Source organism: Mustela lutreola, chromosome 8 (genome assembly GCF_030435805.1).
Source record: "Mustela lutreola isolate mMusLut2 chromosome 8, mMusLut2.pri, whole genome shotgun sequence".
NCBI classification, from domain to species: domain Eukaryota; kingdom Metazoa; phylum Chordata; class Mammalia; order Carnivora; family Mustelidae; genus Mustela; species Mustela lutreola.
This window is the reverse complement of record NC_081297.1, coordinates 11,467,233-11,493,870: the sequence shown is the minus strand read 5'-3', so window position 1 is coordinate 11,493,870 and position 26,638 is coordinate 11,467,233. Positions and strand designations below refer to the sequence as shown.

The 26,638-nt window shown below is 53.0% G+C and overlaps 1 protein-coding gene across 3 annotated transcripts in view; it reads left to right on the top strand.

Annotated features, from left to right (window-relative positions):
* JCAD (junctional cadherin 5 associated) overlaps window positions 1-26,638 on the top strand; it is a 38,301-nt gene that overhangs the window by 7,369 nt on the left and 4,294 nt on the right. Inside the window, exons 1-3 of one of the 3 annotated variants that reach the window (XM_059183801.1) lie at window positions 4,337-4,448; window positions 5,052-5,390; window positions 19,573-23,339. In XM_059183801.1, coding sequence (XP_059039784.1) covers window positions 5,110-5,390; window positions 19,573-23,339 — 4,048 coding nt within the window. In that variant the 5' untranslated portion in view covers window positions 4,337-4,448; window positions 5,052-5,109. Of the gene's footprint in view, window positions 1-4,336; window positions 4,449-5,051; window positions 5,391-13,136; window positions 13,351-19,572; window positions 23,340-26,638 lie in introns of those variants that run through there. The other 2 variants (XM_059183802.1, XM_059183803.1) reach the window with 2 other exon arrangements.

Below are 26,638 nucleotides of genomic sequence, written 5' to 3'. Positions count from 1 at the left end.
CCACTTGAAAGTGATTTGGGAAAAAGAAAATTTTATGGGACTGGGTTGGTTAAATTAAAATCAAATTACCTGTCATCTCCTCCAACCAATAGCTATTGGTTATTTGTGATTTATTTCTCCTCAATGAAATGACCATTAGCTTAGTCACCAAAGACTAGAATAAATGTACTTGAACTCCTTTTCAATAGATTAAAAAGACTAGAATCCACGTACTTGAACTCCTTTTCCCCATCCCCTGTTACCACCTGTGCACGTTCAGGAAAGAGACTTGTAACTACTTGTCCCCACGTCTGTCCTTGCTCTCACCACTTTCATCCTCCACCTCCCCACCATACTGAAGGTCAGGCAGTCTTTCCCGTTTGCCCACTCCTGTGGTTTCCCAGTGCCTGCTTTCACGAGATGCAAATTCTATCCGTGTTATGCATAGAGTGACTGTTTCTATATCGATCATTTTTCTTTTAGAATTTAATTGTTTGTTGTTGTTGTGTTTTTTTTTTTTCTTTCTAAAAGTTACTCGCTCCTTTCCCATCCATTTATCACGGATGTAGTTTGTCTGCTTCTCAGAGTCACCCAACAAGTTTTTCGATAGCTCTGTAGGACCCTGAAACCAAAAATGATCTGAGGTTCGCTGAAGGTCATGAAGCGAGGACATGGTCTATTTGTGAATGAATTCTATTACTGAGCATTTAAAATTAATACAAGCCCTGCCATCAAAATACCACAGTCAAGGGGCGCCTGCGTGGCTCAGTGGGTTAAGCCGCTGCCTTCAGCTCAGGTTATGATCTCAGGGTCCTGGGATCGAGCCCCGCATCGGGTTCTGTGCTCAGCAGGGAGCCTGCTTCCTCCTCTCTCTCTGCCCGCTTCTCTGCCTACTTGTGATCTCTCTCTCTCTGTCAAATAAATAAATAAATAAATAATCTTTAATTAAAAAAAAAAAAAACCACAGTCAAGTGAGGCAACAGGCCCTGTGCATGTGTACACGTATGTGCATACAGGTGTGCATGGTGTGCATAAGGAAGGAATCCTGTAGAAGAGCCATCCTAACCCAGTGGAACAAAGGAGTTTTTTTTTTCTTTTTAAATATAGTTTCCATTTTAATGCCGCCATGACTTCATCTTTTCTTGTTTATTTTTATGCATTATTTAGTAAATTAAGAAACTTCTATTGTTTGATAGGAAGGAACTTTAGATGGATGAGCCTAAAATAGTAGCAAGTAGCAAGGGCTTTGAAGCTAAACAGACCTTGGTTTGAACCTCAGATTTGTGCTTCCAAGCTCAGGCCTTCAGCCTCAATTTTCTTGTCTGCAAAGTGGAGACATTCATGGCTACCTTTGAAGTTTGCTGAGGGCATATAATGAAATAAAGTTGTTTGTTCTTGGGTTAAATGTTTTCTCTGTATAAATGGTATTTAGATATTCATGGAATGAAAAAGATATTTAAAGTGGGTTCATTCGTCTCTTGTTGTGTTTGGGTCCAGCCCATGCTAGAAGCTCCCCCGTAGCTGAGATTGGTAGCTGAGATTGTATGTGAACACCTGCACTGTTGTAACCACTCTCTCGAGATGTTCCACTGTGAGTATTTGCTACAAGGAAACAGAAGTAATGAAGGAAAAGTTTTCTTAAATGAGCCGCCTGGAAAATCATACTTATAGTGTGGGTGTGCCTTGATGTGGAGAATTAGTTTGGCTTAGAAGCGATCTTCCAGAAGCTTCCTTGATCCCTTGAGATCAGGTTAGGGTCCCTTCTGCCTATTTTCCTGCAGTCTGTATAGCAAGACAATAAGATTCTCAAGGACAAAAAATGTGTCTTATTCATTATTATTGTTGCAGAGCCTCGTGCATTATAGGTGCTCAGGAAGTGTGTCTTAGTGTTTCAGACTGTATAAGATAACACTGTTCTAAGTGACTTGGAAGGAGGTCGAAGTGTCCATTCACAAGAGACAAGAAATATGGGTGATATAAAGATATAAAGGTATGACCTTGGAAATCAAAAGTTACATCCTAAGTGATACAAGAGGAATTGGGAAATGGTCTGAATTTCAAAGTGAAAATTAATAACGAATGTGAAGTCTTTTCATAAGGCAAGTAACTCTTCAGAGACAAACTAAGGCCACTGTAGCATGCTAAATCCACCGTCTTGTGTCTGCGTGGTGACTTACACTGTCACAAGATCTTATTCGGTCCTCAGAACAGCCTGGTGGGATGGAAGAGAGTAGCAGTGCCATTCTGCAGGTCAGAAAACTGCGGTCTGGTGCGGTTAGCCACTGCCTGCAGGGGTCCCAGCTGGGGCGGGTATAGCATCACACGTGATACTGCACGCTTTAACTGTGCGTCTACATTTCCAAGTTGTTAAATCTTTTGTTACAGTAACTGACATTTATGTCGGGTTTTGCTTTGTGTTTGTCTTTACAGCAATGCCTTGAGTTGGTGGGTGGGTGATCAGACCAAATACTGTTGATTTAGAATGCTGGTGTCTCAGGGTCAGAGAGAAACTCTAAAAGGGACATCGTTTTGCCCAGCAGTTCACTGGAGGCCCATCTCCTCAGCACGTCACTGTCTTCTCCTGGTAGCCGCTGGGACCGATGTGTCCGTGATGGGGCTCTTGCTGCCTCTCGAGGCAGCCCGTTAAGTGTTCAGTAGATGAGGATGCTGAAGGGAGTAAGCCAAGTCCAATCGGGATCAGGAAGAACCACGTAGCTATTCAGAAATCGGCTCCAGGGGAGTGGTGATGCTGAGCAGGGGTGTGGAAATGAGGAGAAACCCCAGCTCGGAGTTGGGATCAGAAGGTGCAGAGAGTCGGCCCAAGGGAGAGAAGTCCTTGTGGACTGGGAACATTCGTTTGGGTCGTGGGGCTCGCGGGTCATCCCCTCTCGTCTCGGCCCACCCATGTGGCTCCGGGTGCGCCCACGCTGTTGTGCTTTGTACTCCGGCTCCCCATGGGCTGCGGGCCTCTGTGAGACAGAACAAGTTGCACGTTTCCAGTAATCGGTACACTTTTGACCTTAGACCTGTAAGGTCAGGTTATGGCTCTTCGACTTTGAGTATTTTTCGGAAGATGGCTCTGCTGGGTTGTCATGCCCCTCGAGGGCTTAGGAACAGAGCAAGCGTGCTGATGTGGCCAGTCTAGACCGAGTAGACCGACTCCTGCCTCAGGAGGATGATGCACACATGTGTGCTTTGTGCGGCCTTTGCTCCTTACCCCCCGGCAGCGGACCGCGGCCCCGCAGGCTCTGCGGTGGACGCCATCCACTCCTCTGAGCGCGGCGCGGCCACTTGGAGGACAGCACCACTGGCTTTGAAAGAGCCTGACCTAGTATGAGAGAGAGAAGCTGAGTGTAGTGAGGCCCAACTTCCCCTGTTAACTCTGGTGCCACCTGGACGTGTGACATTGAGTCAGTCAGTGTGGGGACCCTCCCTGGTGTAGGCCACCAGGATTTTGCTGGCATGTCTTTTCTTTACTTCTGAGATCATCGTTCCCCAAGTCTATAATCCCTCTTATGCACCCAAGCACGCAGTTGATAGAGTGAGCTCCTTGTCACTCTCCAAAACCTAGCTGGGATGTCCCTTTCTCGTATCTGTGCGTTCTCGCATCTGAGAGAGCCTACCCTGTGCTGGATGCCGGGGAGGGGGGTAGCCCTGAACCAAACGAGGACCCTGGCCTCACGGCCTGGCCTCGGTGCTCCCCTAGCCCTGTGTTCGTCGTGGGATCACGTTCTCCTGCAGACTCTAGTCCAGTGATGTGCTCGGTTGAATCAGAGAGCAAATGCTCGCCTCTCTGGTCCTTCCATTTCTGTGTGAACGACCCAAGTGCCCCAACCCCTGCGAGGCCTGTAGCAGGAGCGTCAGGAGGGCAGGACTGTGCAGTAACCGCCCGGGCTCATCAGCCTTCCATGAAATGGGGCGACCTAATAGGAAATCGACCACTTCCAAAGTCCGATGCTCCCCGTGCTGACGGCTGGGGCTTCTGGGCCCCGGTCATCCAGCATGTGATGAGGAGCGAGGACGTGCCTGGTCAGCAGAATGGCGGTGGGCCCCAGTCAGAATGTGCAGCAGCAGGAAGCACATGTGTCTGCCTTTCACCTGCACCCAGGCCAGCAGGCGTTTCCTGGCCATTGTTCGCGGGGGCTGCCCCCGCGCGCTTTCCGCCCACCGGCGGCCTGGGGCTGGCGCGGGGCCCGCTCGGGCAGCTCTTCCAGGCCGGGCCTCTGAGTGCTCCCCGCCCGGCCCCGCAGTCCATCCCCAGAGCCACCGGAAGACACAGGAAAGAAGATTCCCTCATGTAAAAATAAACATGGCAGCCCCACCTGTTTTTGCTTGGAGCTCCCAAGTTCCTTGTTCCTTTAGTTCTCAGCAGCGCTGGGGCCTTTGGACGGTGGCCCCAGGGAAGGAGGCGCAGTGGAATTCGTGTACCCTGCGGGGAGCTGGGATGTGGCCACCCCGGGCTCAGAGAGGCGGGAAAGCTGCCCCAAGACTTCTTGGGGGAAAAATGTGATTCTTGCAGATTTCCCAGGTGAAGGGAGACATGTGGGGCCCCGCTGTGGTGCCATCCAGAGGCTTCCCCAGCTGCCCTTCCTGGCTCGGGGCTCACCCCGGGAAGCCAGAGGTAGGGCTCGGGATGGTAGGGCGAAGTGTCAGGGGGTGAAGCCAGCACTGGTCCCCGCTCTTTTTAGAAACTCCCGGTCGAAACTGCAGCTTCCGAACCCGTGTTTATTTTGTCTTGGCTGCTTATGCCCAGTGTTTTCAGAGAACAGGGGCGAGGGAGTGGTGGACACTGTTAATCATCTCGTTGCTTAAACACTGGTCCAGACTCTGCTCCAACAGGCCCCGGCAGCAGGTGGGACCTGCAGGTCTCCGGCCACGTCCGCCCTCTCCGGCTCCGTGGGATAGAGACCGACTTCAGGTGGAGCCTCTGCGCTTCCTGGCCGGGGCGGCCACTGTGCTGTGTGCATAACCGGGCTCTGGTTTTGGTCGGAGTAAAGGGAGCGGGAGGTGTCAGGCGTGTTCCGGGGACCCTCGGCAACTCCTCACAAACACTTTCTCTGTCGTCCCTCCAGTGTGGGTCCTGCCAGCGCGACTGTCCCAGGGGCTGGGCTTTGATGAAGCAGGTGCATTATGTACAGTGTAGAAGACCTCCTGATTTCTCACGGGTACAAGGTGTCACGGAGCATCCCTGCGCCCCCCGGGGATGAGCGCAAGGGCCGCCGGCAAGCCAGGAGCCACGCCAGAGCTGGCCAGGACCTGCCCAACGGGTGCGACACCGGCCGGGCCGCCCTCCCACGCAGCAAGCCGTCCCAGGGGAAGGGCCACACGAGCACCTCAGAGAACAGCCACCGCACTCCCAGAGCCCATGGAGAGCCCCAGAGCGCTTCGGCTCCCAGAGCTTCTGAGCTGGGGTAAGAGTCAGTGCGACCCCACCATGTCCTTTTGTCTCGGGGATCTGGCAGTGGGTGCAGAAGTCAGGTCCCCGAATGCTGTGTGTTTGGCAGGAGCCAGGGAAGGAGAGGGTGAGAGACAAAACACCTCCTTCCGCTGGGGTACGTGGGCTGTTCCAGCAGCACGGAGCGCGGGGCCTGGCCACAGGCCAGTAAATGAATTCTATGAATTCTATCACATGAGACATACAGCATTCTAATCGCCCCTCCGTTTGCCCTTAGAAGCCCCTCGGATTGCCTTAGCTACGAATTATGTCAAAACTCCATAAAAACTAGTTCCTGTCGGGCGCACATTCCCAATCCTTTAGGCTTCCTTATAAATAGGTTTCAATCCTGCGTACGTCGCAGAGATGAAAGAGTTGTGTCTTCCCCTCTGTGTGTGAAGAAGAAAACCTTTCTTCTTGTATATTCATATAATTCCACTGGCTTCTGACCCGTCTTTCCCTCGCGTACACTGGCCCCACTGTGGGTGTCCCGTCTGAACACAGCTGTATCTGTGGGTGTTTCTTACGACCAAAAAGAAGGCGGGTTGGCTGGGGAAGGGGGGCTCAAAGAGAGGGACTCCGGGCAGCTGGCCGCAGAGCCAGCATGGGAGAGGAGCCCTGCGACCCCCACGCACACAGTTTCAACCGAGAGGAAACCCGTGTCATCACTGCATAAAAGTGTGTTTGTCTTCAGTGCTGTGTTGGGACCAGGCTCAGCCTGGGGGAGGAGGGCTCTGTAGGGGCAGAGCGTGTCATGTAATTGTGCATAACCAACGACACAAATGAAAGCAGAGGCTGGCCTTCAAGGGAAACAAATAAACAAAACACCAAGCAAACAAAAAAATGGAGTGAATTCAGTCTCAAGACCATGAACCTGCCTTCCATGGTTCAAAGTCACCTTTTCACAGAAGGGATTGTGAAAATGGGAGGGATTTTATTCTTAAAATATAGAGCATTCCAGGGGTGCCTGGGTGGCTCAGTGGGTTGAGCCTCTGCCTTCGGCTCAGGTCATGATCTCAGGGTCCTGGGATCAAGCCCTGCATTGGGCTCTCTGCTCAGCAGGGACCCTGCTTCCTCCTCTCTCTCTCTGCCTGCTTCTCTGAGATCTCTCTCTCTGTGTGTCAAATAAATAAATAAAATCTTTAAAAAAAAATGTAGAGCATCTGGCACCTTGGTTCTCGAGTGAAAGCAAAGGCGATCGGTTGCCCTCCTAGTGCCCAGGCTGGTCCTAGCAGTGATGCTGCCACGTAAGCGCTGTGTCTCCGAATTCGAGGAATTCGGATTCGGATTCGGATTCGAATTCGAATTCAGGAGGAAACCGGGATGGAAAGGGACCTGAAGTTGTTTCCTTTAACCTTGCCCTTCAGACTCACACTCGTGTCCACTACTGTCTTGGGCTTCCGTCTCCTTTCAGCCCCATGCCCAGAAAACCCTGCCCGCCCTGGATTTGGGGAGAGGCTGCTTACGGATGAGTTGGCGGAGACAGGGCAGCCTTAGTTACCACTACGCAGACTTGTGCCAGAGTCTGTCCTGCTTTCAGTCTTCTAGCTTTGATGCTGAATGTGTCTGTACCTTCTACCTGGGATCTCAGGGCACTGATGCTCTCCACCTTGTCTGCCCCTTCCTGTGTGTCTGCCAGAGAGCTTGTTGCAGTCCTGCATACGCACTGTGTGTAATGTGTGCTCAGGGATTCAGTTCTTTCTGCCACCATTGTAACAGCTGTAACAATTCTAGGCGGCGGAATCCCTGCAGAGGGGCCTGGTTGGCTGTGCGGGTCTCCCTCCGACTAGGAGATCAGAGTAGGGGTCAGTAAAATCCCCTCTTGAATTCTGGGTGGGCTGTGTGTCTCCCAGTCTCGTCCACAGCCTCCTCAGGACTTTGTCGTCCCTCTGTGCTGACAGGCTGCTGAGGACTACCAGTGCTCACAGCCCAGCCTCCAGGCCGGCCGGCATAATGGGACCCACAGGTAGCCTTTCCTTCTGTCCTGAGTAAAGTGCTCAGACGGGTAGCTTTTGGTGGCACTGGATGTCTTGACACCCAGTTCTCGACAGATCTGGCCATTTGTGCCCATTTCTGAGGTTGGCTGATTAACTTATGACATGTAGGGTAGCTTTCAGATGGAAGCTTGCCTTATCGGGTAAAAAGAGAATATGTGTACACGTTTGCAAAACTCCATGCCAGTGCCCAGAGCTCAGAGACCAGCTGCAGGGCTTCCTGGGTTGAATTGAAAAGGTGTTTTCTTTCTCTAGTAGCTTAGACAGAGCTGGAAACAGGAGGCAAACAGAAAAGTGACAGAAAGGTAGGCAGGAGAATTCCTTCTCAGGAAACAACAACAACAAAAATAGTGCCTCAAGAGGAAAAAAATAGGTGTTAGCAGTTAAAGCCTGGAAGTTGAAGAAAAAGAAAACCCAACAATACTTTGGCTTCTGTGAATTCTGAATCTGGATGAATGAGTGGTCCTCTGCCAAGTCCCAGCCTTCAGTCTGGACCCGTGCAGCTGAGGTCTTGCTGCGTGCCTGTCCCACACAGTGATGCTGCGGGGCTGGTCTCCGGGCCTGGAGGGGCCAGTGGGGCCCCCAACCCCAAGCCAGCAGACAAGGAAGCCTCAGGAGGGCCTCCTCTTCTGGCGGTGCCTCTCTCGGGTGAGGTGAGGTTGGCCCTAGAGTGTATCCCCACACCCCAGGCCAGTCCTCCATACCCTAGGGCCTCCCTGGAGAAGAGGGTGGTCAGAGTGGTTGGAAAGGCCTCAGGGGCCAGAAGAGGTGTGTTTGTTTCATTCTGGTAAGATGGCAGGTTAGCAGTGTCCTTATTTTATAGCCAAAGGACATAAAGGCCAGTGCATGTTGGTGACTCCATAAGGGCCACTTGGTGCCACGGTGGTTGATGCCTGGCTCAGTCCCCAGGCTCTGGGCTGCCGGGCAGACTGGAGGCGGCCGCATGGTTAGCAGCATCGGGCCGGGACAGGCGCTGCCCACGTGAGGCCTGCCCCCATCCAGGAGGGGCGCGGGATTCTGTGAGCCCAGGGGTGGGCTGTCCTCACTCGCTTCCTCATCCTCTGCCCTCCCCCCGGCATGCGCGGATGTGCAGTGGCTCTCGGAGCACAGCCGCGTCCCTTTGCTCTCTGGGGGGCTGTCCAAGGAGCACACGCAGTGGCACCCAGAGGAGATGTGCGTGCGCAGGGCTGCCACCCTGTGTGCCTGGTAAGGGCGCTGTCGTCGGGTGTCGGGGGCGTGCCGGGAACATCAAGATTGGTGGTGGGCGTGCTGGCACTTTGGTCTTTCTTCAGGAATTAACCTTGTCTTCCAGCAGAGTTCCTTAGGTAAGGGCTGCTTAGATCCAGTTCAATTAAGAAAACAAAACAAAACAAACACAGCCCTCACATCTGGAATCTTGACTCGATTTTCCAACGTGCGGTGTGTGTGTGTTTCCCAGTGCGCCGAAGGGGCTGCTCTCCCGCCTGGCACTGTTCCCAGACCAGGTGATACCGCGCTCCCAGGATGAGAGGGGACTGGCAGCTGTGTGTGCGGGGAGGGGAGGGACCCGCTGGTTCGCCCAGAAACTCTTGTGCTGGGGGTGGAGATAGGACCGAGTCACTTCTTCCCTGTACACAGGTATCCAGATCAGTGAGAAGACAGCGACCGCTTTCCAAAGCTCCGTTGGGTGTGTTCTGTGCGTGTTAGGGCTGGTGCAAGCTTTGAAGTCCCTTCGCTGGTCCCTTTTGTCTGCGACATCATCCCCCAGCTCTGGAGCGGCCCACAGAGCCGCTCCTCCTCCAAGCCCCAGACCCTTGCCCTCTCCTGGGCGCACTACTGTGTGCTCCCAGTGCACCAAGCCCTGCCTGGGTGCAGCCAGAGCCCCCCTCCCTAGCTCCCACCGGCAGCCCCTCCTACCGGTTTGAGGACTTCTGCAGCTCCCCCTGGGGTCTTCTGCCAGCGCTGTCTTCTGGTCCCCAGGACTGTCCGCTTCGCAAAAGCTGACACCATTGCGAATTCATCTCTGGTTTTGCTGACTGCTATTAAGGAATTTTGTATTTATTGACACTCAAGAAAACATTTTAAATAAATCCGATGAAACCTAGTACTCCCGTGCCAAGGTGGTTGTGGAAATGCTGAGCGTTTCGGAACATTGGGATAAGACTGGATGCAAGTAGAGAAGGTTTTTCCTAGCGAGAGGGTCTGGGCGGGGCTGGCTTGGGAAGGTTCCGTTGTGGAAAGAAGGGGCACTGACTTTCCAGGCTGAGCGGCCGAGATGGCAGTTTCTGGGGCTTCGTCCCCACCACTACCTCCTGGGGGACAGAAAGGAAGGAAGGGAAAGGAAGGACCAGACGCGGACACAGCACAACTCCCGAGAGGCTGAATAGCCTTGGCGGGGAAAGTTTCCTTCCTTTGTAGATTCTGCGGGGGCAAGACCCCAGCCCACTCCGGTGGTGAGGGACGAGCTGCTGTATCACGGGGAGTCTCGGGAGCGCCCACCGGGAGGAACACGACGAGCAGGGCCTCACTGATGTGGGCATGAGAAACCTGGGACCCGAGGTTGGTAGTCAGTCGACCTTCTTTGGGGTTGTGAGTTGTTCCCCGGGGGGGACTCTTCCCTCTCTGTCCCCCGTTGTCACCGGGCTTGCCTCTCCCCATGCTTCTGCTCCCTCCTCTGCAGAGGAGCCGATTCCTGTCACTGGCAGCCCCTACTCCCCAGGAACTTTGACTCACGGTGACTTACTTCTGCTGCTGCTTCTACACGGTGCTTTAGCTCCAGACGCAGCTCATGACTCCTGCCCGGGCCTCTTCAGTTTTTGAGAGAAGGACTCAGTGGTCAGGCTTGGGCTTCGGTTAGCACGTCTCAGCCCCATCCCATCAGCAGGCCGGGGAGCAGGGGCTGGGTAGGGAAGGGAAGGTGGACAGGGAGGCGGGTTGACCGGATGCGGCTATGTGGTCTTTACCCACCCTCCATCAAGGGGCTGTGGGTGAGGGAGAGGGGTGCCGAGCATGAATCCCGAAACGTGCTCTTTTCACATGTCGTTCGTTTAGTAACTCTGCATACTCGGCGTTTCCCCCTTAAGTCAGGTACTCCGAGCGCTTCCCTCGAGGCTAACCACTCCTGAGTGGTCTCGCTTAGCAGGCTTAGCAGATGGTGAGACGGAGCCAGCTGCAGGCTTTGCACCAAAGCTGCTCACGTGGTACAGGGAACACCTCGTGGGCCCTTCAGACGCCGCGGCAGGACTGACACGTCCATAGCTGGAAGACCGTGGCTGTCGTAGAACTCCAGATAGCATTCTGTGTACCAAATGAGTTGGTGCTGGATTTTTAGCAGGTCCCCATTTTTGCCGTATAACCGACAACAGGTAACTTCTCAAGTGCATTGTGTGTGGCGCCGGTGTCCTCCCCGCCAGCAGTCTGGAAGGGATGCTTCCGGAAGCTCACGGTTGCATCTGTGTTCAAAGATTATAATGAGAAGTACTGTTTAGTTCATCAGTTTGCACGAAGTTGAGCTACTGGTGCACGTCCTGTGTTGTTCCAAGGCTGGCTTGTCAGCACGTGCACGCAGCGAGATTAAGGAGAGAACAGAGGAAGCGGGCACAGGGCAAGAGCGAGCTGTTATCTATACGTGGAGGAAACTGCAGGCTTAAGATGTAAGTAGCCGTTACTGAATAATACTTAGCTACCTTTAAAATATGTAAAAGGCCGTTATCAGGCATTCCCGGTTTCCTTACTATGTTTCCGCTGAAAGACCATAATCAGAGGAAGCTGTAAAATAACTTAACATAGCAGGAGTTTGGATCTGAAAGTCATTCTATAGTAGTTTCTTCTCTGTGTGGCCCCAGGAATTCTGGTAAAGCTGTGTGTTAGCTCACCACGAGAATAACTAGCAATTACATCTTGTCATCAGCGACAGGCGTCGCTCAGGAGAGGCGCACCATCTAGACGGGGCTCTGATGTGGTCGGGCCTCATCTGAGGAGGTTTCCATTTGATCAGCCAACATCCGTTCTCGATAGGGCTAATGGGTGTGGTAAACAGTCACTTCTCAGAGGCCTTTCAAGCTTCTCTCAAGACATCGCCTGCTCATAATGGTTTTCCAAAAAGGAAGGCCTCAAGTTTAACATCTGTTTCCATGTATCTCTTTTTCTTCACAAAATTATATTTCCACAGACATTATTTGTCTTTGAGTTGCTTGCTTCATTGCCTAATTATTGGGTGGTGGTATCCTGACCTCTTTACAGAGGAAAGTTCGAATTGTTTGAGCCGAGGAGCTCATGGGCACACACGGAAGATTCTGACCCCCTGTGTTTCCCATTGTCTTTCTGGTAAACCCTTCTCTTGAGGTGCCTTGTTCTGGCTGTTAAGCGCTGCCACCATCCAGACACACCTGCAGCCGGTCCCACCACACACCTTCTCACGTGGCTTTCCTGCTACCAGGGCTTCCCGACAAGAGGCAGGTTAGATCCTTTAAACATGAGACTTCTGGAAAATCAGCCATGAGGATGAGGAGGTGCCCCCAGAGCTCATGGGGAGATTCCAACAGCACAGCCTAGAGCTTCACCGGCCTGGGTAGCCGGGCCCTCGTCAGGAGAATTGAGTTCCTTCTTCCACCAGAAAACTGGGTCTGCGAGGGAAGCCAGCAGATACCCAGGTGAGAGGCACTGGGTGGTGAGGAGATGAAACATGGGTCCAAAACAGAGCCTTGAGCGCGTCTGCAGTTCTGGCTCACTTTGTTTCAGAGATGATGATACCTCTGAGCTCTTGAGGAGGGTCAAAGAGCCTGAGACCAGAGTGGAGTGGATGCACTGACGTGTACTTGTACTTGACGGAGGGCAGTGTCCTCGTCTGTCTACGCAGAGAGCGGACTCATTCCTTCGAGCCCCGTCTGGCTCAGGTTGACCTTCCTCAGGGGCTGGCTCGCCCCCTGGGCTCTGCTCTAAGCTTAGCCTCTGAGGCATGGAGAGCACTCCTTGCATGTCCTTGTGCGTGGTGACAGGATCGTGGGGGAGAAGCCAGAGACTAGGGCTGGTTTTCCTCATTGTTGACAGCGACATTGTGTAGACTACACCGGTGAAGACGTTTTTACGGTAGAGCTATGCCTTTATTACAGAGAAAACATGAAAATTCAGGATCTGCCTCACCTGTTGGTGTTACATGCAAAAAAATGGATCAGAGATTGCTCTTCCTGCTTTGTTTTCATAAATTAAATATTGGTTTGTTCTCCACGATCATTGTGGAAGCGGGTGTAGCTTCTTCCTTAGAGACCAGCCGGCCCCGGAGGGGTGGAGCCTTGTTATGACAGTCGGCTCTATCATCATTTCCTGTTATTGTGAAGGCCCATTGATTAGGACTCAGAAAAGACAATACCGATCTAAAATAATCACCACATAAGACAAACACTCAGTTCTCTCTTTCCTTTGTGCTGCTTACCTCCTTCCTCGGACGACGTGAGGAAAAGAATTTTCAAAATGATCGTCGCTGCGGAGAATTTATTTTAATCGGGTTAATAATAGTAATACTTGTTTAAAAAAAAAAAAACAAAAACAAAACTGAGGGCTTATTGTGTTAGACGCTTCGCCAAACAGTTTAAATGTATTTTCTCATTAAGCCCTCCCAGGAAACTTAGAAAGGAACTGTTCCCATCCCTTGAGTAGAAATGAAGAATCAGAGACACAGCGAAGGGAAGTGATGTCACGGAAGGCACAGGCGGGGAAGTCCTGACCAGGTGCTCGGGCTCCCCTCAGGGCACTGGCACACCCTCCCTGCTGGTACACGGAGAAGCCCAAAGCCAGCCATGCTCCCTGTAGCGGGGTGTGGGCGCCGCGGCCCTGACCCTTCCTGGGGGCGGACCCAGGTTCACTGGGCTCCTTCTGGCCTGACCACAGCCACCAGCTCCTCTCTGCCCTCTGCTCTGTCGTCTTCCCGAAGCTAGGAGATTGATCAGATGTGACGAGTAACCGGTAGTAAGTACAAGTAACAATTCTTGTTCAGACTGAATTTTTGCTCGACAGTGATATTGGTCCATAATGTGTCCAGAGCCGCCTTATCTTCTCCGATTTTTAGGCTGCCCTCCATATGTGAGTCTGAATCTTCTCTTGCCCTCATGTTTCCCCGTTTCTTAAATCCCCTCTTTATTGCCCTGGATCGGCGGGTGGTTTCCACAGTATAGCACATTGAGTATACCGAGGCAAGCTGAGAAACGAAACTGCAGGCTTCCAGGCCCAGAGGGCATCGAGGGCAAATTGCACAGCAGTAGATGGCTGACCGGTCACAGAACCATGTCAGACACCTCACACGGGGACTGGTGAGTCTGAATCACTCCGAAGGGATGGCCCGACGCCTCTGCCAGTCTGGACAGAGAGAGTTTTCCCTTCAAGGAGTGGGGGGTTCTTTAAGTGGCCTTTATGCTCAGATTGTGCGTGGGGGTCAGATGGGCCCAGCTGGAATAGGGAGTGGCCTCTGAAGGAATAGCGTTGGCTGAGCGCCACGACTGTCCCCCATGTCCTGTAGGACGTGACCGGTAGGGTGGGAGTGCGGTCGGCAGCACCTGCATCTGCTAGACCGGCAGGCTTGCCAACTGGAAGAGCTCGCGGGACCCAGAGTCCGCGTCCATGGAGCCTGCCGCCCTCACCTGGACCTCCAGCAGGAAGCACAGTTGGCCAGACCCCAGGGGCTGCCCCCCGGGGAACCAGGTTCAGGATCTTGTTCATGCAGGAGTATCAACAGTATCGACACAGAGCTCGGCTCTCGTGTGTCTGGATGGTTAATGGGTACAGCTCCTGAGGACCTGGGTCCACAGAGAAGATGGTCCCGGAGCGTGTGAAACCATGGTTCCAAGTCACGTCCCATACTGCCGTTCCGAGGAGGCTTTTTTTTTTTTTAAGGAGGACAATATTTTCTGTTGTGGTTGAAAATGAGTCATGAGTGTACTAATAGAAATGTCTCCTAAATTTTTCATCATTAGCTTTTATATATGAAGTGAATGCGCTTGCCTCTTTTCCTTTGGACATGTTGTTTCTCACATGTTCACCTTTCAGATACTTTCCAAAAAGTGTTTATCCATTGTTTGGCTGAGATCAGGTCTCTTCTCTGTGATAAGGTATAGGGCTGTTAGCAAGTGTAACGTCTGGTCTCACCTCTGTCCTGCTTTCCCAGGGGCTCCGTAGAAAGACCCTGCTTGTCTCTTTGAACTTGGCCACACAATTTATTTGAGTTCTCACATTCCACTTTGTTTTTCTTATCTTTTTTCCCACCCTGTATTAATGTGTTCAGCTTGTTTTTGTAAAACGTCCCACTGTTAACTTTTTTAAGATGTAAATTATTAGCTCTCATTTTTTTAAAAAGAAAAATTTGATCTCATCTCATTTTCTCAAAGGTATGAGAAAATCTGTTCTTGGCCCTGAAGTCATGGACTTCAAAGCCCATAGATACCCATGCTTGATAAGTTGTCTGAGGGAGAAACTGACCAGAACTGCCCCTGAGTGGGGTCCACTTGAACCTGTCAGAGTCAGGCTCATCTTGGGTATAGGGCAGATGTTTGTGAAATAGGCTCTTTAGCATTTTCTATTATACATATTATTAATATTTCCCAGAGGACCTGTATTTACCTTAAATTGGGATTTGGGTGTCTTGTACAAATAGAAGAAGTTGAATCAAGAATGCTTAGCCATTTTGATTGGTTAGATAGGGCAGTTTTGACAAAGTTAGGGTGATACAACATCACCTTTTTAGGTGGGGTAGAAAAGGGACTACGTACATCGTGGAGGTAATTATGGTCTGTGTTCTTGCCCTATTTATCTCCTTCTTTATTTGTCTTCTGGTCGTGCTCACGGTACGTCCATAGGCAAATAGCACCTTGGGGTCCCGGCCACCTCTCGGCGCTTTAGCGCCCCACACTTTTACTGAGAAGCCAGATTATCCATTGAGAAAATGAGTGAAAGCCACACAATGCGGTTTTTCATAAAGTCAGGTGCCCTAGGAAAATGGTCACAGGACTGGAAGGAGTAGGCGCGGTGCTTATTAAAGCCGAGTGGTTCCAAACCCTCTCACCAGCTGCTGAAGAATGGGGCAAGAGAGATTCTTCACTCTCTCTAAATTGGGTCCGTGACAATTGTCACTTCTTATTGAGTTTAAGTCTTGCCCTTGGGCTGTGCATAGAGTCTGAGACCCCAGAGTCCGTTCGTCTTCTGCTGTTTCTCAGGACATCCGTGATAGACGGGCTGTCATAGAGGACTTCCTGAGGGAAGGGCCTGTGGCCTCCAGAGCTCATGGTGGCGACTTGCTGCTCCCCCCCACCCCCAGGTCACAGCTATGAAAGGAGGTGCGGAGGCGATGACTTCCACCCTGCCAGGTCCCTGTGGAACCTGCCCCAAGAAGGTCCTGCTAAGCATTCAAATCCTAAGAGCTCAGAACAAGATTTCAGTAGCAACAAAAGCAGACAAAGAAGCCGGCCTTCAGCCAGGCCCAGTGTCAGGACAGCCACCACTCTGTATGAAGAGTCCGTGCAGAAGCACTCGGGCTGCTCCGTGCAAATGCTTTACCTCGAATCGATTTTGTGTATTTTCTACTTCTTCAACCCGTAGCTCAGTTTTGCTTTAAGCGGCTGCTGGAGAAGTTATCTGGAACTGGAGCAGGACTTGAGGCAAAAGAAGTAGTTCTGAAGTACCAATCCTGCTCCCGCACTGCTGATGGTGTGCCTGGGGACGGCGCGGGTTCCATCGGGGGTCTTAGGGTTTCCCAACACGTATTAAAGTCACGCGCACACCACACCATGGTCTCTTACGTGTGCAATAGTGTTCCGTCTAAACAAGCAGAGCACGTAACTTAATTTAAAATATTGCTAATTGGGGGTGCCTGGCTGGCTCCCTTGGTGGAACATGCGACTTTTGCTCTCGGGGTCATGAGTTCGAGCCCCATGTGGGGCGTAGAGATTACTTAACAAAATAGAAAATTAAAAAAATTATAAAATATTCCTAAAAAACGCTAACCACCATCTGAAGTTTCAGCAAAATCATCCTTTTGCTGGAGGAGGATCTTGCCTGGAGGTTGGTACCTACTGAAGTGGGGTGGCTGTGGCCATTTCTTAAAATAAGAGACATCAGTGACGGCCACACCGGTCACCTCTCCCTTTCGTGAACGCTTTCTCTATGAGAGGCGATGCTCTCTGGCAGCATGGGACACCCCGCAGGACTTCTTCCACTCTTGGACTTCCTCTCAAGGCCTGTGCCTCTCAGCTCAGCGTCTGTAGGGTTCTAAGTCCTCTGTTGTGCTTGCACCAGACTCCACAGCGTCTTCCCTGGGAGTGGGCCCCACCTCCAGAAACCGCTTTCTTTGTTCGTCCGTAAAAAGCGACGCCTCACCCGTTCATGTGTTCTCACAAGACAGCAGTGATTCAGCCCTATCTCCAGGCTCCTCTCCTACTTCTTGTTCTCTTGCTGTTGTGCCCCGTCTGCACGACTTCTTCCCCCGAAATCTTGAACGCTCAGTTTGTAAACAGGTCTGCAAAGCACAGTAAAGCGAGGTATGCCTGTGTTAACGATGATGATGCTCGTGGATGTGTATTAGTCATTCACCACCCGGGCCCCCTCCGGACAGCAGCCTCTGCCCGCGCGTTGGGAATGGTCCCCCTTCAGCCCGTCCCTGGCAGCTGCTCCCCCACAGCCCCCGCCCAGGCCTTCACCTGCCGTTGCCCAGAACCAGCGGCTCCAGAGCTCCCTGGGGTTCCCACCATCCTCATGCCACTGTCTGTCCGCCGAAAAGTGGGCTGTGTTGTAGGAAGCCTTCGAAACCACAAATGATACCTGAGCATGTGGGGGGGGGGGGACAGCTAAGCTCACTAGAAATCAAAGAAATGCAAATTAAAACCAATCAGAAGTTATTTCCACTTACCGAACAAGGAAACAATTTAATTGTAATGACCAGAGATGAGAAAGGTTCAGCAGGATAAGCTCTCCTGGCACTAGGGAGGGGAGAGTCCATTGGAACCGTGGATGTAAGGGCCGATTTGACGATATAGATGACATAATGCCCCCAGTCTACTAATTCCTTTTCTCAGGATTTATTCCAAGCTGAGATCTGATTAGTGTTTGCGGAACAACAGCATTCCTCAGAGCATTTCAGAATGTCCTCTAGAGAGGCCCAACAGTGGTTAAAGGGATCTGATACAATACTTCATCTGCTAAAATGATGCACTTGAGGAATTTTGCATTACGTTGGAAGAAGTGAAACGGAGTGGCTCCCTGAATGGGCTTTATTGGGGTCACACTTAACTGTCTTTGAAGCTGTCCCTACCCCTTACAAGCTGTGCAACTTGGGAGAGATGTTGAACCTCTCTGTTCAGTTTCCTTACCTGTAAAAGGGAGAGAGAACAGTGGAAATATAGTTCGTTCGGCATCTTTCGCACAGTGCCTGACACAGCATAAGTGCCCGAGTGCATGTTAGTGTTAAGTTACTTACCTTCTGTGACCTTCTGTACCTCCGTTTCCTCCTCTGTCTGGTGAGAAGGACAGCAGTTCCTGTCTCAGGGTGCATTAATGGACAGAAGGCACTTGGCGTGGACTGGGCATATGGTAACAGCCACGTAGGTTGTCCGCGACTGTCTGCACTGTACGTGCAGGGAAGTGTCCGCACAAACAGATCCCTAGCTGGGACCAGGGCTCTTCGAAAATCCACATCCTCACCCACATCAAGACTCGGTATATATCAAAATATTACTTGCTGGGTAGAAGGATGACAAGCAATTTTTGCCTTTTGTACTTTCCTCTATTTTTCCAACTTTTTGACAACACATGCATATTGCTTTTATAATTTCAAAAACGAACAGTGGTTTGGGAGTCGGATCATTGTCTGTTAATCAGAGCAGTTGTGCAGGCCACGCTGCCTTCAGGCTGATGGTTTCTCCGCAGTTCGGAGAAGCGAGCCTCGCGGCCCCGGTCACCCGTAGCCGCCGGCGACTGTCTCTGCGCCGGGCCACGGTGCTGTGCAGACCTCTTCAGCTGCGTTAGAGCAGTGATTCCGAACTCCAGTGCGTGCTGGAATCACGTGAGGGGGTGCTGCAATGTCATCCCGCTGGCCAGACGGGGGCCTCCCAAGGAAACTCTGCCATGCGGCCAGGTGACGGGGGGCGGGGGCGAGCTGGTAGCAGGCTGGCACCGGCTGCTGCCATCTCCTACCTGCCCGGGGCTCCTGCCCCACGGACAGAGCCCCCCCTTCTTCTGGTGCAGCTCCCAAGTCGCACGAGCAGTGTTTCCCACACCACCTGTGGGCACCAGACCCTGAACAGACCTCCCGAGTGGGAACTTTTTACCCGAGAAACTTGGTAACATATGTGTTTAACAAGACCTCTGGGGGCTTCCTGCCACCAGGGAAGTTACGGGAACTCTGTTGAAGCCGTGGTTCTCTCTCAGACTGCACACGGGGTGTGCGGTGCCTGGAGAGACCCCACTGCCAGGTCTGCCTCCCGCCTCTCGGACTCTGATGTGATGGAGCCGGGCTATGTGTGGGCCTCAGGACTGGGGAAGTCCCTCTGGATTCCAACGTGCAGTCATGGTTCACAGTGACTGGCTGCGATGGTTCTCAGAGTGGGGTGCCTGGGACCCCATCGCTTGGCAACGTGTTAGAATTACAGTTCTGCGGAGTCCCACCCAGAACTGCTGAATCAGAAACTGGGAAGGGGACCCGGCAGTCTGGGCCTGAACCACCCTTTCTCATGATTCCTGCCCACACTGCAGTTAAGAACCACTGCCCTAGGGTAGGGTTATGAGAAGCAGGTTCCCAGACGGACTCCCAGGAGAGCTCAGTGGTCAGGATGCGTCAGGGAAGGGACCCCTGGTGGCCCGTGAGCACACTTGGAGGAATACCGCTCTCCAGCTGACCCTTGTTCCCTTAGGCACTTAAGAGTTCTAAGAGCCTTGACCTCTCAAGTACCACCAACATCCTGATGTTCTTGTGGGCAGCCTGTTGCTGCCACTCCTAGGCCCCTGGAGGCAAAACTTACGGCTGCCTTCTGGCCATAATTAGTGGGCCCTGCTCTCCTTAAAGTCCGTAAGTACTCTGGTTGGGAAGATATTTTGCAGAAGTACTGCCCGGAGTTTGACTTGGATCACCAGTCACAGAAGCAGAGAAGGACATGTTTCTTGTGTGTGGTTCCTCCCCGGGTGTAACTTCCGTGCCTCTTTGTTTTGTAGGTTTTGTCATCAGCCCGTGCTAAGGGGGTCCTCTCAGCCCCAGCCTGCTCCCCACCACAACTACCGGAGAAGAAGGGGAGAGGAGGGCAGTGGCGTGCTGGGGCCAAGGGACCGAGAAGATCTGGAGGACAGAGGAATGGCCCAGGCGCACAGTCTGCCCGTCCCCATGAGGGAGAGTCCATGGGAAGTTGGAGGAAGGACAGAGAATGTGACGAAGAAGGCGGTTTGGGAAGAAGAGCTAAGAGTGGCGGGACCTGCCAAGTGGCAGAATATCAGCCTTGAGAGCTGGAATCAGCCAAGGAAATTAGGGCGGCAGATGTCTGATGGTGACGGGGAGAGATTGTTTCAAGATCTGTACCCATTCCTGCAAGGAGAGCGAGCACTGAGTTCCCAGAGCAAAGGGAAATCCCAGTCCCTGCCCAGGGTGCTTTCGCCCGAGAGCCTGAGTTGCATGGACATTCCCATTCCGTTAAACGATGGACATTTTCCAGGTGCTCCTAAAATGCCATTTTATCCCCCAAATTGTGCACCAAATTTGGAATCCACAAGGAACCCCGAGAAGAGCGCCTCCTTGGCCCCTTTACCCCGGCCTAAGTTCGGGCGACCCCTCAAGCCCCCCTCTTACGACACTCACCAGCACACCCGGGTGGCAGTGGAGCAGAGCGACTCTGCGGACAGTCAGCAGGCAGACCTGTGCATCTCCTACTTGAGCAGGACTCACGAGCCCCGGCTGGAGCCGGGTGCGTCTGACTCTGGCTTGGAGCCGCCCGTGTACGTGCCTCCGCCGTCCTACCGGTCGCCGCCCCAGCACATCTCCAACCCTTACGGGGACGACCCAGCCCCCCGGCCCGTGTGTGGTGGTCCCCGTCAGCAGCTGGCCCCGATGGAGCTGGCCGGCTCTGGTTGTCAGGTTCCTCCCAGTTCCCTGCGAGCCGGGAGCACGTATGGGGTGGGCCCACACTCGCCCCGCAGCTCCCCTCGGCCGCCCCGGCCCACCACCACTTACGACAGCTCTGTTCTGTATATTCCCTTTGACGATCCGCGGATCCGACACTTTAAACTCTCCCACCCCCAGGGTTTCTGTCAGGAAACAAAGGTTGAGGAGAAGTCCTACAGCTCCAGTCCCAGCGCGGTCCCCACACCTGCGTCCGGACGCAGTCAGCACGACGGTGCCATCCTGAGCTCACAGATGGTGACGGCCCTGCCGGGCAGCGTGAGCGGCTCCATTACTGCCGAGCCCAGTCCCCAGTGGCCATGGGGCCAGCTCCCCAGGGATGTGGAGAACGGCGGCTTTCCTGACCACAGAGACCACGGCGCCACAAGAGGACGGTGGCCTGCTGTGGGCCGCGGCCAGCGTGTACACACAGAAGGCCCAGCCTCCTCCCCAAGCCCACAGGGCGAGAGTACCTGGGAAACTCGAACCAAGCTCAAGAAGTTTGAAACTGGGATTCAGACCAAGAAAAGTTCAAAGAAAAAAATGAACGAGACGATATTTTGTTTGGTTTCCATCCCAGTTAAATCCGAATCACATCTGCCAGATACAGATACGAACAACAATGACTTAAAACAGGGCACCGAGAAAAAGAATGGGCTCGATAAGAACGCGGCTTTGCAAGAACAGAGTCTGCTGAGCCTGTCTTCCACCGACCTGGAGCTACAGGCTCTCACAGGAAGCATGGCTGGGAGAACAGAGTTCCAGAAACAAGATCTGGGGGAACCAGAAGTAGGCAAACAAACAGATGACCTCAGATTCATTCCCCCTGCAAAACACAGAGAGCTCAAGTATTCTGGCTCGTGGCCAGGGCACCAGTACCGAGATCAGCAAACACAAACCACTTTCACCGAGGACTCCAAAAGCCCACGGCACCCCCCTGCCGAGAAGCCTGGAGGGTCCCCCAAAGCCGTACTGACTCCCAGATTTTCAGAACCCATGGCCTCTGATGCTCACGTGCCCGTGGCATTAGCTTCCAGAGACCAGAACCAGGGGCCAAAGGCCCCTGCCCTCAAAGGTCAGATATCCCTGAGCCCCTCCAGCAATAGCGCTTTCTCGAGAACTATGTCCTGCACACACCAAGCACCCGCTCTGAAAGCAGTGCCGGGTCAGGCCGACGTGGACGGCCGCGGCCCCAGCCCCAGGCCCCGGGGCGAGGTGGTGAAGGGGGCGACCACAGGCCCCTGCAACAGCAAGCAGCCGTTCGGGCAGTTTCTCCTGAAGCCGGTGAGCCGGCGCCCCTGGGACTTGATCAGCCAGTTAGAAAGTTTTAACAAGGAGCTTCAGGAGGAGGAAGACAGCGGTCAGAGCAGCAGTGACAGTTGCAGTGAGGACAGTGACACAGAGTGGCCGTGCGAAGTCCACGCTGATGTCCCGGGCAAGACCTGGGGCTTCGGTGAAGACAGCCGGGCCTGGAGAGCTGAGGAGCCCCGAAGGAGGCCGATGCTGGACGAGCCCGGGGCCCGGACGGGGAGAATGAAGAGTAAATCCGAGAGCTGGAGTGACGAGCAGAAGCCCAGCTGGTCCCCGGCCCCGCCTCTGTCCCCGGGCCCCGCCACAGTGGGCGGCAGCAGGGGTGCAGCCTCGCTGTGGGTGCACAGAAGCCTGGGCGCGGAGGAGGGACACCAGGAGGTTGAGCACAGAGCGAACAAGCTAGCGGACAGTCCGGGTCCGCTGCACGGAGGGACATCTTCTAGGTCAAGTGACACAAAACCAGTGCCCTCGTCAGATCCGGCTGAACTGCGGCCACCCCAGGGAGGTGAGGAGCTGCCGGCCGTTTCCATCTCGGCGGGGCTGAGCGCAGCAGCCCCTCGGAAGGCGGGGGCCGGAGGGGAGAGGAGCCCGCCGCCGCAGCTCTCTCTTGCCAGCAAACCCCGAGGACTCTCGGCGCCGGACTTGAGGTCTGTGGGGCTGCCGCCCACACGAGAGCAGAGTGCCCAGAAATTAGATGGCTTTTTAGGGGAAGCGAGTGCAATAGAAATCCCCCCGAATGAGTCCCTTCAAGCGAGGGCTGCAAGGATCCTGGGCATTGAGGTGGCCATGGAGTCCCTGCTGCCAGGCACCAGGAGAACGGGTCAGAACCAGTACCCCGAGCCTGACGGGCGTGCCCTCGGGCCGGAGGCCCCCAGGGAGGAGTCTGTGTCCAGCTCAGTCCCGCCGGATGACCCCTCGCTGTCCACTGACGCCTTTTATGGCAGGAGAAAGTGTGGCTGGACCAAAAGCCCTCTCTTTGTCGGGGAGAGGGACAGTGCCCGTTGGGCTCCCCGGGCCTCTGAGTACTCCACCGTGGACAGGACCGTCCCCAGCGAGGCCCCCAGCCCCGAGCCTCAGCCCAGCCCCCAGGAGTCCCAGCCCTTCAATCACAAGGATGTGGGGACAAGACCACCCTTCAGGTCCACGCTGTTCCATTTTGTAGAAAGGACCCCAAGTGTGCCGGGCTCCGAAAAACGGCTCAGAAGCACTTCCAAAGTGATCGAAAGTTTACAAGAGAAACTGGCCTCCCCCGCGAGGAGGGCAGACCCTGACCGCTTGATGAGGATGAAGGAGGTAAACTCCGTGTCCCGGATGAGACTCCTGAGCTCGCGGAGCGCGGACTCCGTGGACGAGGCCGGGGACCTGAAGGCCGAGAGGGGCCCCAGGGTGCCGCCCGGAGGCCCGGTGTCTCTGAAGGCCGGGAACAGCCCCCCTGTGTCCAGTGGCGGCTCCCCGCTGGAAGAAGACGGGCATCCGTCGGCACAGAGGGAGAAGGACGTCCTGCAGGACTTCTGGTGCCCAGGTGAGGGCTCGGGCGAGCCGGCGGGTGTGCAGGAAACCCCGGGTGGGTGGGTGGGTGATGAAAACCCTGAGGCTGTCAGTTATTACTGTACCAAAAGAGTCTTCCTTTTATTTTACAAAGAATTATCCAGAAGCTTTGCTTAAGAATCAAGATCCTGTGTGTATTGTGAGGATCATATCTTTGTGGGAATGACCCATGCGAACAAGTATAGACAGCTACCTACAGAAACACATTTTGGGCTGTTTACTGTGGAGAGGGAAATCAGTAGAGCGTTCCCGCTTTGGTCGGACCTTGACGAACCTTGTAGGAAGGAGGCTGTCCTGTGGGTAGTCTTGCTCTCGCCCCAAACAAGCCTTCACCTAGGCCACCCACACTCTCTTTATTCACCTGGTTAAGAAAGACGTACCGAGATAACACGTGAACTACGCAGCCCGGGATGCCGGGGCTTACCGCGCACCTTCCAAAACCCTTTGTCCCGCGCTTTCATCTGTTTTTGCTACGCTACCTTTTTTGAAACTTGAAGAAGGTTTAGTAGATAAAAGGAGCAGTTTGCACTTTCTCAACACTCCACCCTAGAAGGTTCCCCCGCCAGCTCTGTCCCAGGAGGCCCCCTAAGGTCTGAGTGCTAAAGCCCAGGACAGAGGGTTTTGGCCTTTGGGCCTCTCCCTTCCATCACCTTAACGCCTTCAGGGCTGCTCCAGGTCAAAGCACAGGGCGGGTTCCTGGTGGCAGCAGCAGGGATTCCCCCCAAACGCAGTCTCACCCTCTCAGGCGCTGCCACAAACAGGCATCTCTGTTTCTAGCATTTTCTTCAGGGGCCGGGGAATCAGCAATGATGTATTCTAGAACTAATTCTAGAACTCTAGACGAGCAGAGGGACATGTCAAAAGGCCTGATTGTAAACTGCAGACAGGAAGGGGCCTTGACTCATTCATTCAGACCTTTTTTTTTTTTAAATAAATTTTTTTATTTATTTGACAGAGATCACAAGTGGGCAGAGAGGCAGGCAGAGAGGGAGAGGGAAGCAGGCTCCCTGCTGAGCAGAGAGCCCGATGTGGGGCTCTATCCCAGGACCCTGAGATCATGACCTGAGCCAAAGGCAGAGGCTTTAACCCACTGAGCCACCCAGGTGCCCCTCATTCAGACCTATTTACAGTAAGGGGAGACTGTGCCCTTGTGTGTGTGACCTCGCTGACCCAGGGCCCTGGGCCCCTGTCCTGAGCCAGGCCCTCTGGTCTCTCACTGTGGGGTCAGGCTCCACCCCCGCCCCTTCTCTCTTTCTTACTTTGAAATCAGGATTTCAATCCTGAAAACAGGATTCCTCAGCTAGAAATGTCCAGAATTTTTGTTCCACAGAACTTGCCCATGGCACTTTTTACATTTTCCCACAAATACAGTATGATTGTAAGGAACATTAGTGAGTGCTATTCTGTTGCTTCCACAAAATACATGTTGGAAATAACCCATTGGTCGGGGCCCTCTTGGGTCATCCGACTGGACCAGTTTGGTCTTTGCCAAGAAAGACAACAGTAAGGATGTGCAACTCTTGCCCCAGTGATGGAAGAAGGTGTTACGTGGCCCATTTTTTGAGTTGTTGGGATTTATGGGGTTTCTACCTAATTCCTCTCCTGCTCCCTCCTCCCCCACCCAAAATATGCCCACGTGCTCTTAAGCGTGAGTTAAAATGAGTTTCTCTCTCGGTCCTGCCTCATCCTAAGAACTGTAAGGATTTTAAAACGAGACAAATCCTGTTACAATAATAAATGCCAGTTTGTCCAGGTTTCTGTGTCTTGTACACAGCCCACGTATTTCAGGGAGGATTTTATAACATAAAACAGCTAGTTCAGTGAGGCACTCCCTCCCGCCTCAGCTCGATCGTTTGGCACGCGAGTACAGGTAGGACAGCTATCTGAAAACATGTAGATAATGCCAGGTTTATGTTGGCCAGCCCTTAGAAACAGCTCTGCGAGACCTTTTTTTTTTTAAAACAATAGTTACTGAAAATCACTAGAATTTTTTTCCCTCTCCATTTGATGCATTTCTTAGCACATAATAAAATGACCCCAGATCTAAAGTCTCCTGGGGTGCCACACAGCTCACTCTGGCACGATTAAATAATTACATAGCAGGACCCCATGAGGTTTCATCCATGCGCCGGGGCTCAGATGAACCTCCACGGCCCCTCACATGACAGTCACCAGGCGTTCAAACTCATTCTGAGAGGAATGCAGATCATATAATCTAGATGGTCGAACTTGGAGACACGTTACCTTTTTCCCTTATTGTGGCTTCGCAAGTTAATATAAAGTCTCATTGCTTTTTTGGCTGATAAACTCTTGGGTTTTGTTTTCCTCTTGGTGTATTTCATCATTCTGCACACAGGAATCATCATCTCAGTGCCCGTTCCCACCCCCGTTCCCAGCGTCCCAGTGGGCAGGAGCCCCTTCACTGCGCCCGGGTTCACGGCCCACTCCGATTCAGAGTTTGTCCTGGAACTTTAAAGATTTTTTTGTATTTATATATTTGACAGACAGAGATCACAAGTAGGCAGAGAGAGAGGAGGAAGCAGGCTCCCTGCTGAGCAGAGAGCCTGATGCGGGGCTCAATCCCAGGACCCTGAGATCATGACCTGAGCTGATGGCAGAGGCTTTAACCCACTCAGCCACCCAGGCACCCCTGTCTTGGAATTTTAAAATAAGTTTATGTCACGGATATCTGAGACATTCCCCTGCCCAGCGTACACACATGCGCCCTTCTAGAACTTCGTGATCTGTGTGGTGTCATAGTACCCATTGTATCATAAAGTACCTTTATTGCAATTTAAAGGTGGTCCTTTTGGGGCACCTGGGTGGCTCAGTGGGTTAAAGCCTCTGCCTTCTGCTCAGGTCATGATCCCAGGGTCCTGGGATTGAGCCCCGCATCAGGCTTTCTGCTCAGCGAGGATGAGGCTACAGCAGGCTACAAGTGGAAACTACACACCAGGGTTCAAAGACTTAGTCTAAACATTTTTGGGGGATTTCTCAATTTTTATATTGGTTACCTGTTGAAATGATAATAATTTGGGTCTCTTTGGCAAAATAAGATATATTATTGAAGTTAATTTTACCTGTTCCTTTTACTTGCTTTAACACAACTTCTAGAAAAATTTAACATGAGGTTATGGGTTACGGTCCTCCCGGATCCACAGAAGGAGCCTGTTGTCCTACAGAGCTCTTCCCAGCTGCCTGGCTCCAGGCAGCGAGCTTCGGCAGCGGGGCCCTGGGGTGCAGGCCTGTTGTGGTGCCGCCCCATGCCCCATG